The following is a 13471-nucleotide window of genomic DNA, read 5'->3' on the forward strand; positions in this document are numbered from 1 at the left end:
AGAGATCTGTACTGCACAATTATTTGAATAAAAGAAAATCCCCACTGAGTAGTCACTGTGAAAGTTTTTATTCCAACAAGAAAAGAAATTAATGGTGTAACACACCAGCACCTGAAGGAATGAGACCATTTAAAAAATGAATTAATGTTTGTACCTATTCATTCCAAGTCTTTGCTTCCAATGCCCCTCAAATGAGAATGCAATTACTGACCAACCTTTCAATATTCCTTTCAGGGACACCTGTGTGGTTCTTTGTGAAAATCGCTCCAATTCGAAACGAACAGGATAAGGTGGTTTTATTTCTTTGCACGTTCAGTGACATTACCGCTTTCAAACAGCCAATCGAGGATGATTCATGTAAAGGTTTGTAATTCTGATTTGTACAAATATTTTTATACCTTTCTTTTTGCCTTGAGTGCAGCTTTTGCCACAAAGAATTTGAGGTTGCCAAGGCAATCTCTGCACAAGGATCAAGATTTAAACTTTGTGCTGGGTAAAACACTGTCATTCTGTAGCATACTGGGGGCAGGGGAGAGAAAGAAATCACTATGTAAAGCATTTAATTGATTTCATATCTTTTAGAACTAAACATTTCCAATTACAGTTAGACAGAAGAAAGCAGTTAGGCAAATCTGCTGTCATCAGAATATTTTTTTTCAGGTTCACAGAACAAATAAATGTCAGTCACCTAAATGGGGCAGTCCCAGGCAGTCCCATGTTCTTCTAATTTATATGCAAAATTCCTTAGAGTCCACTGATTCTAGCACTTCAGGATTGTTACAAAATGCACCAAGTGACATGTGCACATATGTGTGTATTACTTTTAATCTCACTATGATGTGTAATTACATTGCACCAATAAATGTATACAAAAAAGTAATATAGTTACGGCTGATGTTAAGTGCATTTCTACCTCTGTGGTTGATAGAAATAAGTCTATGGGCAGGTAATTCATTTGGGAATATGTCACTAGTGAAGCCAGGGTCTTAAGTGACATTTCTATAAGGGTCATTTAATTAAGTTTGTGACCACAGATTTTAGTCACATCATAAGTATAATTGTTTGAATAACATCAGAGACCTAGAAAAGGAGACGTTGGGATTTTTGGAACAGTTGTACCCTGAAGAGGTGGAGCTCATTAGGGGATGCAAAAGATGGCCATCCCCAAAGGTTTGGGATCAGGTAGCATCTTAGCTCCTCCCTCATGTCCTTCTCCCACTTGACCAAGAGATGGAGAACTTTTTCATGTAACAGGGCCACCTGGCTCTGTGACTGATTTTTCTAGCTCCACCCCAGAACTCTGTGCTTGTGGTTTTCTGAGATGCAGCAGAGAGATGAGAGTGCAGTCCAGGGAGTCTACCTGGGGCATATTGTTCTGGATGCCACGGGGCTTTGCTTGTTAAGTGGGATTACAGGAGGAAAAAGAAATCACTTTGTAGGTGCTCTCTCAGGGCCTGTGTCCCCTGAGGGTGTTTTAAATCCTGGCACATTTAGACACACACAGTTATGGAGGTCAGAGCACAGTGCTGTGGATGCTGGTGCGTCCTATATTTTTGAACTGTTGGGTAGCTCAGTGCATCACTTTCAGCCTGCCTTTGGCTTGAAGGCGATAGCAGTCTTTCAGTAAGGATCCCAGGTTCCCTTTTCCTGTAGATTTTTGTGATTGCCTCATTTCTAGTTTCTGATGTGAAGACTCCCTAGTGCAAGAGGTAGTACGTGGTGATAGACTCACAAATTGCTATCATGCCACCATATATAAAGGCTGTTTATTTTTTTCTTAACTCCATAAGCTCATAAGTATATTTAAAGGCAATCTAATATGTTGAATCTTATTTTTGCAAAGTTTTCTCATCAAAATTTAAAATATATAATTTGGCCAAGGCAAAAATGTTTCCCCCCCCCCCCTAATACTGGGGATTGAACTCAGGAGCATTCTACCTCGAAACTAAACCCCTCGCCCTAAGTTTTTATTTATTTATTTATTTATTTATTTATTTATTTATTTATTTATTTATTTATGGGTCTGAGGATGGAACCCAGGGGCATTCAACCTCCGAGCTATACCCCCTGCCCTATTTTTTATCTTTTTTTTTCATATTTATTTTTAATTGGTGCACTGTATTCATACATCATAGTGGGATACAAACTTTTGTAGACATACATGCACACATCGCCCAGTCAGCCCCCACCCCATTCTTTTCCCATCCCTCCCTCCCATGCCTGGCTTAGTAGTTGACATCTAGTATTATAACAATTTATCCAAAATTAAAAATGATAATCTCACATAACAGTTTCATTTGTCTGATACCAAGCTTTTGATGACTTAAAGATAACATTTCAATATTTCTTTTTGCTTTCTTTCTTACCAGAGAATCTATTTTTTTCTATTTTTTAGGTGAAACTATCATATATTTATATATTTATTTTTCAGAAAAAAAATCTATCCTAATATGGAATATGGACTCTAGGTACCCACATCGATCTTGAAAAAGAACAAAGCTAGAAGATATATATTTTCTGATTTCAAACCATATAAAGCTACAATAATTGAAACAGTGTAGTACTATTCTAAAGGCAGATATATAAACCATTGGAGTAAAATAAAAGCCTAGACCTAAATTCTTCCCTATATTGTCGTTATTTTTGACAAGGTTTCCACGAACATTTGGTGGTAGAAATAATAATCTTTTAACTAAATATTGTTGAAACATAATAATTACATGGAAAAGAATAAAATTGGACCCTTACCTAATCCCATATACAAATATTAACTCAAAATAGATAAAAGACCTAAATATAAATCTTAAGACTATAAACTTTTAGGAGAAAATCTGGGTCATAAAACCTCACAACATTGAACTTGGCAGTGATTTCTTGGTTATGATTTCAATGGCACAGGCAACAGAAGAGTATACAAACTCCCTAAAAAATAAAAAACATATTGTATATCCAAAGACAATGTAAACAGAGTTAACAGTTACTAATAGAATGGGATAAAATATTTCCAAATGCTATATCTGAAGGCATATTAATATTCCAACTAGAAATCCTAAAAATTAACAACAATAAAGGCAAACAATACCCTTTAGAGATAGGTAACAGACTAACATAAATAATGAATCTCCACAGATAACCAATCTTAGTTGTCTGTTGGATGGAAAATCTTGTTTCTCTAGTTCTGATGTGTGTTACCTATTTCTTCTTTGTATTTAATCTCTTTGAGTATTTTCTCTAGTGCTGGTTTTGAAGACATAAATTCCTTCAGTTTCTGTTTGTCATGGAAGCTTCTTATTTCTCCATCTAATTTGATAGAAAGTTTTGCTGGGTAGGAAATTTTTGGCTGGAAGTTGTTTTCTTTCAAAATTGGGAATATGTTACTCCAAGCCCTTCTGGCTCTCATAACTTGGTTTGGGAAGTCTGGAGTGATTCTAATTGGTTTGCCTCTGAATGTCACTTGGCCCTTTACTTTTGTTGCCTTTAAGATTCTCTGCTTGGCTTCCACATTGGTCATTTTGACAATTATGTGGCGTGGGGATCCTCTTCTCCGATCCTGTCTAAAGGGAGTTCTATAAGTTTCCTGGACCTGCGTATCGACCTCTTGCTCTATGTCTGGAAAATTTTCTGCTATTACTTCCTTGAAAAGATTGTTGATCCCTTTAGTTTCACTTTCTTTTCCCTCCTCTATTCCAATTATTCTTAGGTTAGCTCTCTTAAAATGGGCCCATATTTCTTCAATATCAGATTCCTGCTGTCGGATATTTTTTCTTAGATTAGAAACTATGCATTCATTTTCGGAATGATCATCTTCTAAGAGCGAGATTCTGTTCTCCATGTGGTCTAATCGGTTGTTTGTGCTTTGAATTGAGGCCTTTACTTCATTAATTGCATCCTTTATCTCTTTTTGGCTCTCTCTGAGTTCTTTTCGAAGCACCTCTATTATTTCTACAGTTATTTTCCTGATTTGATCTTCTAGAAATCTCTGATTTTCTGTTTTATCGGGTTCTGATGTTGTGGGGTTGTGGGCATTAATTGCTCCAGTATTATTCCTCTTTCCCATGATTTTGGAAGTTTGTGCCTTCTCTGGGTTCTTCCCTTGGGTCACTATGACTTCACTTAAGGTGCTCTGGATCTCGAGTCAGTAGTATCTCAGACCCCACTGCTCCTTTACTGGGTTGTATCACAGAGTCTCCGACCCAGAGAGTTGATAGAGGCTGCTTTAAACTATGGGGGGTGCCAGTTTGCACGTTCTCCTATGGTGTGATATCACTGCCACCGCCCCTCTCCCACTGGGTCAAGTCCCAGTGAGTACAGTACTGGGATTTCTCCTCTGTGGCCCGCAATTTGACTCACTGTTCTTGAGTACGCAGATGTAGCTGTAGTGAATTCGGTGCTGCTGCCGCCGGTGGCAATATGGCGCCGCTGCTACGCCCTCGGCTGTTGGGCTGGCGTTTTTTTTTTTTTCTTGGTTTTGATTTCCACTCTGAATCCCTGCAGCGTGTGTTGAGCTCAGACACTGGGAGCTTTAGATGTCCTCTGCGCCGAGAAATCCCGCCTGGCTGTTCCGCAGCGGCTCCCCTCGGCTTGCTGTGGCCGTCCCGTGAATTCGCTGGCAGTATGGCGCTGCTGCCACGTCTGCCGCGTCCTCGGGCTTGAGGATCTCCTCTGTGGCTCTGTTCTCAGTCCGCTTTCTCTCTGGAGCCTGGTGATTTTTTTTTTGTTTCTCTGGTGATGTTGTTTTCTGGCTTTGAAAGGCGCTGATTTTGTGGTAATGGATATTTGTTGTTAGCGGGGCTCTTAAGCCCCACTTTTCTCGGTCGCCATCTTCCCGGAAGTCCTAAGTTTTATTCTTTATTTTGAAACAAGTTCTCACTAAGTTGCAGAGGGCCTCACTAAGTAGCTGAGGCTGACTGCGAACCTGTGGTCTTCCTGTCTCAGCCTCCCAAGTACTAGGATTACAAGTGTGCACCACCATGCCTGGCCCCAGAAATTTTTTTTTTTTTTTTTACATCACTGCTGAAAAATTTTAAAGTGATGTGTGGATATTATTTAGTGGAAAAGGCATAATCTTACAGAGAATGCTCCTTACCTACCATATGAGTGATTCTCATGAAACCTGAAAAAGAAAGAGATAAAGAAGATTAATGTAGTGAGACAATACATCAAGTAAGACTACATGACTGCATTTATTTTCCAGAGATAATATGCTGTACTTTATTTAACCTGCCTCAATGATGCATTTAGTTGTTTATAAGAATTCTGATACGCACACACACATAAATACACACACACCACACACACACATGCCAATATCCATCCTCCTTCCCTGTTCCCTACTAGTCAAGGTATTTTTTTTTGGTCAGGTATTAATTCTTTTTGCAATAAAATAACATGAATAACATGTGGCTTTATTTGTAAAAATTGTAGAACACACACACACACACACACACACACACACACGTTAGCCCTCAATTTAAGAATCCTGCTAGTGGCTCACACTTACAGTCCCCTCAAAGGCATGACTTTATAAGCCTGTCCATGTCAAAGGCCATAGCAGATATGTTCAGACCCTCTTATTTGTCATGTCACCGTGTCCCTGGCCAGCTGAGATTTGGTGGTCTGCTTAGGGCAAAGTCAAATTTTATGTTGGTCTGTTTATAGTGGAAGAGTGTAATTTGCTAGGCCGTGTTAGTTGTAAATCTATAAACTTCAGTTCTGGCTGCAAGGATCAAATCTAGATGGAAAATACCCTGCCATGTGGCTGGATTGTTCTGGCTTGAGATTTCTTCTTGGATGTGCTAAGTGGTTCATTTCCAGCTGACCCAGCTGGGGTTTCAGCACAGCACCTCAGTCAGCATTAATCTTAAGAGTCTCGCTGACCCCGGCATCCTTAAATTCACTTTTGAGATCGCATGGAAGGCTGGATAATCTAAAACCCTAGGAAATTTGTCAGAGCCGAAAGGGATGTTTCCCACCATCAGATTGCTCTTCGGAAGCAGTCTTGTTCAAATTGTCTTTTAAATTTTTTGGTTCTTTTCGATCATGTACTCCTTAACTTTGGGACTTGGGGGTGGGGTGAATGCATCCTGATAATAATGTAAGAAGCCAGTCTGTGCTTAGTATTTTCCCATAAACAATCCACTGAAGGATTAAAAAATGTAGTAATCAAGAGTGGAGTATTTTAAGCCCGGCATGGTGGCGCACCCTTGTAATCCCAGCATTTAGGAAGCTGAGACAGGAGGATCACCATCGGAGGACAGCCTCAGGTACTACTGAGTGGCCCTTTGCAACTCAGTGAGACCCTGTTTCAAAATAAAGAATAAAAAATAGGCCTGGGGGTATAGCTTGGAGGTAGAAGGCCCCTGGGTTTCCTCCCCAGTACCACACACACACACACACACACACACACACACACACACACACACACACACTAAAAAGAGTAGAGTATTTTAACACAATGTCATTCCCTTTTATCTCGAGCCTCAGATGATAGTAATGGGTCTTGGAAATGCTACCTGAGCTGCCTCTTCATGTACGGTCCTGTCAATTCTCAGGATCTTTTTGGTTTGAGTTAGCCAAGCCCCTGACTTCCCCACTTTGGACCTCATTGCCCATCTTTTGACTAATGCCCTAGGACTACCCACAGACGGCACGGAGCAGGGGATGCAAGGCTTGCTGTCTGGTAGCCAGTGAGAATCCTTGGCTAACATGAGCAGCTGTGCCGTGTTAGGGAGTTCACTGTTCCGTATCTCCTGCTTTTTATGGTGGATAATTGGGAGTGGAGTAGACTGCAGGGTAGTTCTCTCTTCCCATTTTCTCTTCTCAGCCGAGAGGCTTAGGCAGGTGGGGAGTGAAGAAGTAGGGTATGGAGCACGGAGCTTTCCCCCTGTGCTGCCCACAGAAGTGGGAGCCACCCCTCTTGGTTTCTCTCTTATCCCACCAAATAATCGCATATTAAAGCAGCAAATTCATTTTCAAAGCTCCACGTGTTACTTCTAGATTCAGAGTTAAATGTGACCCAAATGCAGATAATAAAAAGAAATGTAAATCCCCAGGGGAGATTTTTAAGGACAAAAGATTTAGACTACTTAAGAAGGAGGGCTCTGGTAAGCTGTCATGACTGACAGTCCCCCTCCGTGTGTCTTCATGTGGGATATTTATGAGACAATCTTGGCAAACACACAGAGTAGGATAGAAGTTACAATCTCTCCTCCTTTAATACTAACATTTTATCTCTAAGCCCTCAGTGTAACTGGAAGGTGATGAGTTAGTGACTGCTACTTAAAGAAGCCATCCTGGAGTCTGGTGTGATGGTGCATACTTGTAATCCCAAAACTTGGGATGCTGAGACAGGAGGACTGCAGGTTTGAGGGCAGCCTCAGAACTTAACCAGACCCTCAACAACTTAGTGAAACCCTGTTTCAAAATAAAAATTAAAAAGGGTGGTGTATGTAGCTCAGAGGTAGAATGCTCCTAGTTTTAACTCCTAGTACCAAGAAAAAGAAAGTCATTCTGGGTTTTTGTATATTTCCACTTTGACTGCATTGACGGGGCCTAAAAGACTGTGGGAGAGACTTGAAGACAGTGGGCTTGAAGACAGTGGGTCTCAAGTCCTTGGGCAGTGGTCCACACTGGCCATCTACCCAGTTTAGTGTGTCCACTGTTCTCTGCTGAATATTGGGTAATACCATCAGCTTCCCCAAGATAATCTGCAATTAGGCATTTCAGGAAAAGTCTGCTATCCCTGGACTTACACTCAGAGAACTGGGAACTAGGACTTACAAAGACATCTCTTCTGTGTGTAGGAAGGATATAGGGCTTGTGAGCTAAAGCAGCCTACTGGCTGGCTCGCCCAAGGAGAAACCCAGCAGCTACTGTGGGGTCAAGGTAAAGGGAAGTAGTTGTGTGTCCTAAGGGTGGGAGACAGGACCTAGGCAGCACCTTTAGCTGCCTGCTAGATTGCACACTCTGTCCCCTTCTTCTTTCCCTTTCTGTCACTCTTCCTCCTTTCGTACCCCTCTCATTTTTCCTGACTATGTGGTGTGGTCACTCTTTCCATGGCACCCGCAGCCTCATCTAGGACATTTGACAGGGATGGAAGAACCTGGCCTTAGAGTTTCTTCATTTGAGCTCAGTTCAGTGTCCTATTTCCAAATGGGAACAGTTGGAGGAGTGGGTGCATAAATGCCTGCCAAAGAGGGAGGCACAGAATCACCTCCTAAAACCTAATAGAGCTTGTGAAATGGATGTTTACCCTTTGGAATTAATATCTGTTGGAATTCTAGTCAGAAATAGGGCAATGAGAGGGAAAAATTATTCTTCATCTATCTTTATTCAATACACAGATTTCTGATTTCCGTTTGGGCATCTGGCCTTGTGCTGGGTGCTGGAAATGTCTGAGATAGATTCTCTATTCAGTGAAAACCATGTAGGAAACCAGGTAAGCAAATAAGGCATAATCAGTGATCTAATAGAAGTCTGTGTAAGGCAAGTGGGGGACAGTGGAGGGACTGGACAATTCAATTCCTCTAGTGGTCCCCCCACCCAGTCTTCCTAGACTCCCAGCCTGGATTACATATGCTTTTCCCGGAGAGTCTTGGCTATAGCATCTTGTTATTGTCTCTGTCATTGAACTTTACTTATTTGTCAGTCTTTCTTATGGCAGTGACTGGTGTGAGAGGCCAGAGTCTGTATTTTATTCATCTTGTATCTCCAGTTATCTAGCACTGTGCTCTGTACAGTGTAGTAGTTACGTTTATAGATTAAATAAGTGGATGGATGAACCTATTCTTTTACCCGGCTAAGCGTGGTTTCCATTGTAGAGTGACCACAGTAGCCGGGTGTGGTGGTTCATGCCTGTAACCCCAGCAAAAATCAGCATTTGGGAGGTGGAGGCACAAGAATCGCAGGTCCAAGGCCAGCCTCATCAACTTAGAGAGCCCCTCATCAACTTAGCAAGACCCTGTTTAAAAATTAAAAAAAATACCCGGGCGTGGTAGTTAGTGCACGCTTGTAATTCCTGCGCTAGGGAGGTGGAGACAGGAGGATCGCACAGGTTCGAAGCCAGCCTCGCTGGCTTGAGAGATCCTGTTTCCAAATAAAAATATAAAATAGGTCTGGGAAAGTAGCCCGGAGAAGGGTTCCATCCCCAGTACCACCAAAACAAAAAAATAAAAAATAAAAAAATAAAAAGGGCAGAAGGTATAGCTCAGAGGTAGAATCTGGTGATAAAGAGACCCTCCTTCCTGTTTCTATTCCTTTCTTCCTTCCAAACAGGTAGAGCCTGCATGTCCTGGGTAGAAGCATTATGGGAATTCACCCTGCTTGTCTCTTTCCATCCAGCAAGTGCAGCCACCTTCCCATGCTCTGCACTTAGCCAGCTCAGAGCCAGCTCCTTTAAGAACCATGTTCTTGGGAAGAGAACTGGAGCTGGGCCAGAGAGAGAAGAGCTAAGCTGAGCCCAAGGAAATGCATAATGCTCTAGGAGTCTTTTTTTCATATTTTTGTGCTAGACCAGCTGGTAGACCAGACCCCTGAGCCCCCACCAGGTGGGGTCTGGCATTTCTCCCTGCCACCACCAGGGAGATTTCTTTGGGAAGGCACTCAATACTTCTAAACATTAAAGTGTGTGCAAAAATAAAACAAACAAACAAACAAACAAAAAAAACAAATCACCGAAACCAAAACCAAAACAAAACAAAGAAACAAACAAAAAAACCCCAAAAACAAACCCAGGCCATTCTTCTTAATTTCATTGTCCTCTAGATCCTAAGTCTATCTTAGAAAGGCACTCCAGGGTAAAATTTGGAAAATGAGATTTCTTTGGGACGGCACTGAATACTTCTAAACACTAAAGGATAAAAAGTAAAATTACAAGCCAGGTGCAGTGGCATACACCTGCAATCCTAGTACTTGGAAGGTGAGTCAGGAAGATCACATGTTGAGGCCAGCCTCAGAAACTTAGCAAAACCATATATCCATATATATTATTTTTGCAAAACTCTACTTTAAAATAAAAAGAGCTGGAATGCAGCTCAGAGGTAGAACACCCTTGGGATCAATCCCCAGCACCAAATAAATAAATAAGCAAATAAATAAATAGAATAAAATTGCATAATCCTACTTTTAGATATTCATGTAAAAATAGTAGTATGTTCTGTTTCATTGCTCTACATCCCTACTCAGCTTTTTGGAGCTCCTGAAACCCTGGTCTTGAGAACTCTGACAGGCTTTCATAGTCTTCTGTGGCAACTGTCATGGTCAGCATCCTGATATAGATAGGTTGTAGGATGGTAGAATGGATGATTATCTTTGGGGTTCTTTAAGAGCAGTGAAGATCACTGATGTTTAAGATTCTCAGAAAATACCTGTCACCAACCATCCTCCTACTTTCACCATGCACAGTAAAATTGGCCAGTGATTCCACCTCTCCCCTGCACTGCCCAGGATTTGAATTCATATCTTATTCTCCTGATGATGCATGGAATGGCCACATGACTAGTTTGTCCATATAAAACCCAGAAATAGCTCAGTTTCTGCAATATCAGAAGATGGAACAGGGGTTGAAGACAGCCTGAGCCAACTCATCAAATCAAGGAACATCTTGATTGCCCTGGGTGAGCTGATGGAAAAGCCTTGAGTTAGAGCAGAGAGATCTGGATTCTAGACCCTTATCATCTAGGTGCCCTGTTCCTCAGTTTCTCTATTGGTTAAAAGGTACTAAAAGCTGCCCTGCATACTTCTCAAAGCTATGATTAGGATGAAGTGAAAGTGCATGGTAAAAGCAAATCGGTACACAAATGTCCGCATGTGACGGTGTTTTTCTGAGCAGTGAGTTTTGCTCGTGGGATGGGGAGTGACTCATGGGAATTTAGGAGGACACTGTGGGTGTCTGTGTCTGACAACCTGACTGTTGCTGTGAATGTCTATGCTCCTTTGGGACTTGGCTGACCCTCTCTTTTTGCTCTTCCACATGTTGTAGGCTGGGGGAAGTTTGCTCGGCTGACCAGAGCGCTGACGAGCAGCAGGGGTGTCCTGCAGCAGCTGGCTCCCAGCGTACAAAAGGGCGAGAATGTCCACAAGCACTCCCGCCTGGCAGAGGTAAGAGCAGGGGCTAGCTCATCGAGCCACGCTCTTAGGAGTGCCTGAGCTGAGAAAACGACATAAGCTGAGCTCGCATGCTGGCTTGGAGGGGACCTTTGGGAGGGGGCTTCTGTCTCTTGTCTTGTCTGGGCTATACGATTTGTTACCTTGGGTAAGGACCTAACTTTTTTTTTGAGTTTTGTGCTTTGTTAAAGCAGGTTGGAAAATGCTCTATTCCAACTTGTGTGGTGATTATAGGCATTAAATTTTTTTAAAGGCATAGGAAAGGAGCTTGAAGTGCTTCATATACATGAATGTTTGTTTACTTATTGATTGATTGATACTTGAGTCTGAATCCAGGGACAGTGTAGCTCTGAGCTACACCTTCAGAAATATTTTTCATTTTGAGACAGGAGCTTATTAAGTCTCACTTATTTGCTGAGGCTGGTTTTGAACTTGTCTTACCCTTTCAAGTACTACTAGGATTCAGGCATGTGCCACCCTACCATGCCCGGCACTTGAGAGATTTTTAGCTTATAAACCACAAACAATCTTGTTATAGGAGCAATATGTACTTTTATAGAAAAAGAAGAAACATGAATCAAAAAGAAGAAAATAAAAACCGCTTGTAGTCCTGTTGACAACATAGTATTGTTATATTTTTGTGCATGCATTTAACTTTTTTCCTTGAATATTCTATTGCCTACAGATTAATAATTTCATTTTCTTATGTGTTAGTGTTTATGACATTGTGATTCTTCTAAGAATCAATGTGCATGTTGAATGAGGTCGTGTGTGTGTTTTTTTTATATAATCAGGAACCGCTTTCCAGATTAGTGTGTACTTAAGATTATTTTTGTTTTGATAACCGTCATGGTAAGGAGACTTCGTGGTGGTGGTATTTTCTCTTTGCTGGGATCACCGAGAAGCTGGCAAGCCTCAAGAAGGTGTTTTATTGGGCTCAATGCACCCAATCATTCTGAGCTGCCATTGGTGGTGCTTGGTCTTTATTTTTTTCAAGACCTGGGTAAGACCATTTAGAGGCTTTAAACCATCCACTTAGAAAACTTGAATCTTACATGAATATGACAACATAAACTATTCCTCTGTCTGGAGATAGCCAGTCAGCCCTTGTCCGTGGTTGATGGACGGCTCTCTGAGCTGACCTCTGGCTCCTATATAATTGGTGCCCTGCATATATGCAGTGACTGTCCATGAGTTAACCACACTAGATCTTTCTTGCCGCACCAAGGAGCTTTTGCCCATAGTGGAGAGGGGGAATATTTATTTATATCATGTTACAGCAATTGAATAATGGCAATATCATATTTTGGTCATGATATGGGCTCAGCTTATGATAGAAAGAATGCTAAAAGAGGCCTTTCAACTGATAGCCTGTCCTTTCACTGCTTCTTCTGGTGGTAAATAAAGTAACCTTCTCCCCTGCTTATCTCCCCTTGCTCACTCTCATTGGGCTATGCTGGCCTTTATGCTGTTCCTTTATCTTTATACATTAGGTATGTTCTTCCCACAGATATCTGTGTAAAAACTCCTTTATTCCCAAACTTTACCTAAATGGCATTTTCTCTATGTAGCTACCTGTAGCATTCAGGGTTGTTCCAGAGAAACAGAGCCAGTAGGATATTTTTAGTATTGTGAGGGATTTATTTTAAGGAATTGGCTTGTGTGATAGTGGGGGTTGGCTACACAAGTCCAGAATTCATACAGCTATTGGGAGGAACTGATGCTGAAGTCCATAAATGAATTTCTTCTTCTGTAGGAAAAATGAGTCCTGCTTTTATGGATTTCCAACTGATTGGATGAGACCCATTCAGATTATAGAGGATATTTTTTCCTTGAAAGTCAACTGATTATAGATTTGAATCACATCTATAAAGTACCTTCACAGGTACACTTAAATTAGTGTTTTCTTGATAACTGGGTGCTATAGCCTAGACAAGTTTACATTTTAAGACTGTTACAGTTCACCCTGGGCACCCATTTTCTTAAATAATACTTAATTTTTAAATAAGACAGTAACAAAGTCATATTTCTGCCTCACATGTTAGTTATCCTATGTACAATGGAAAACGTGCCAACCCTTTCCCAGAAAAGAATGATTGGTGATCACTCTTTTTCCTTCATATCCCATAAGGTTAATACTGTGATGTAAAGTTAACTATTATTAGTACATCTTATGTCATATGACAAGGGAATAAGAAAGGAAAGAAGGTAATAATGTAGTCAGATAAGGAAGAAATGTAACTCCTAATCCTCTGCTTAACCTGCTCTCTGTTTTTTTCCTATTTAATGTCTTAATATACTATATGAGTTATTTTATTACTATGTTTACCATTGACTAATAAATCCCAAGAACTTAGAACCATATCTG

The 13471-nt window shown here is 41.0% G+C and overlaps 1 protein-coding gene across 2 annotated transcripts in view; it reads left to right on the forward strand.

Annotated features, from left to right (window-relative positions):
- The window catches only part of KCNH1 (potassium voltage-gated channel subfamily H member 1), a gene marked incomplete at both ends in the record, with an annotated part of 376618 nt that overhangs the window by 42765 nt on the left and 320382 nt on the right, over window positions 1-13471 (forward strand). For both annotated transcript variants that reach the window (XM_080698436.1, XM_080698437.1), the window contains 2 exons: window positions 235-363; window positions 10979-11097. In XM_080698436.1, coding sequence (XP_080554562.1) covers window positions 235-363; window positions 10979-11097 — 248 coding nt within the window. The remainder of the gene's footprint in view (window positions 1-234; window positions 364-10978; window positions 11098-13471) is intronic.

The sequence above is a fragment of the Muscardinus avellanarius genome (assembly GCF_963383645.1).
Source record: "Muscardinus avellanarius genome assembly, chromosome: 7".
Taxonomy (NCBI): Eukaryota; Metazoa; Chordata; class Mammalia; order Rodentia; family Gliridae; genus Muscardinus; species Muscardinus avellanarius.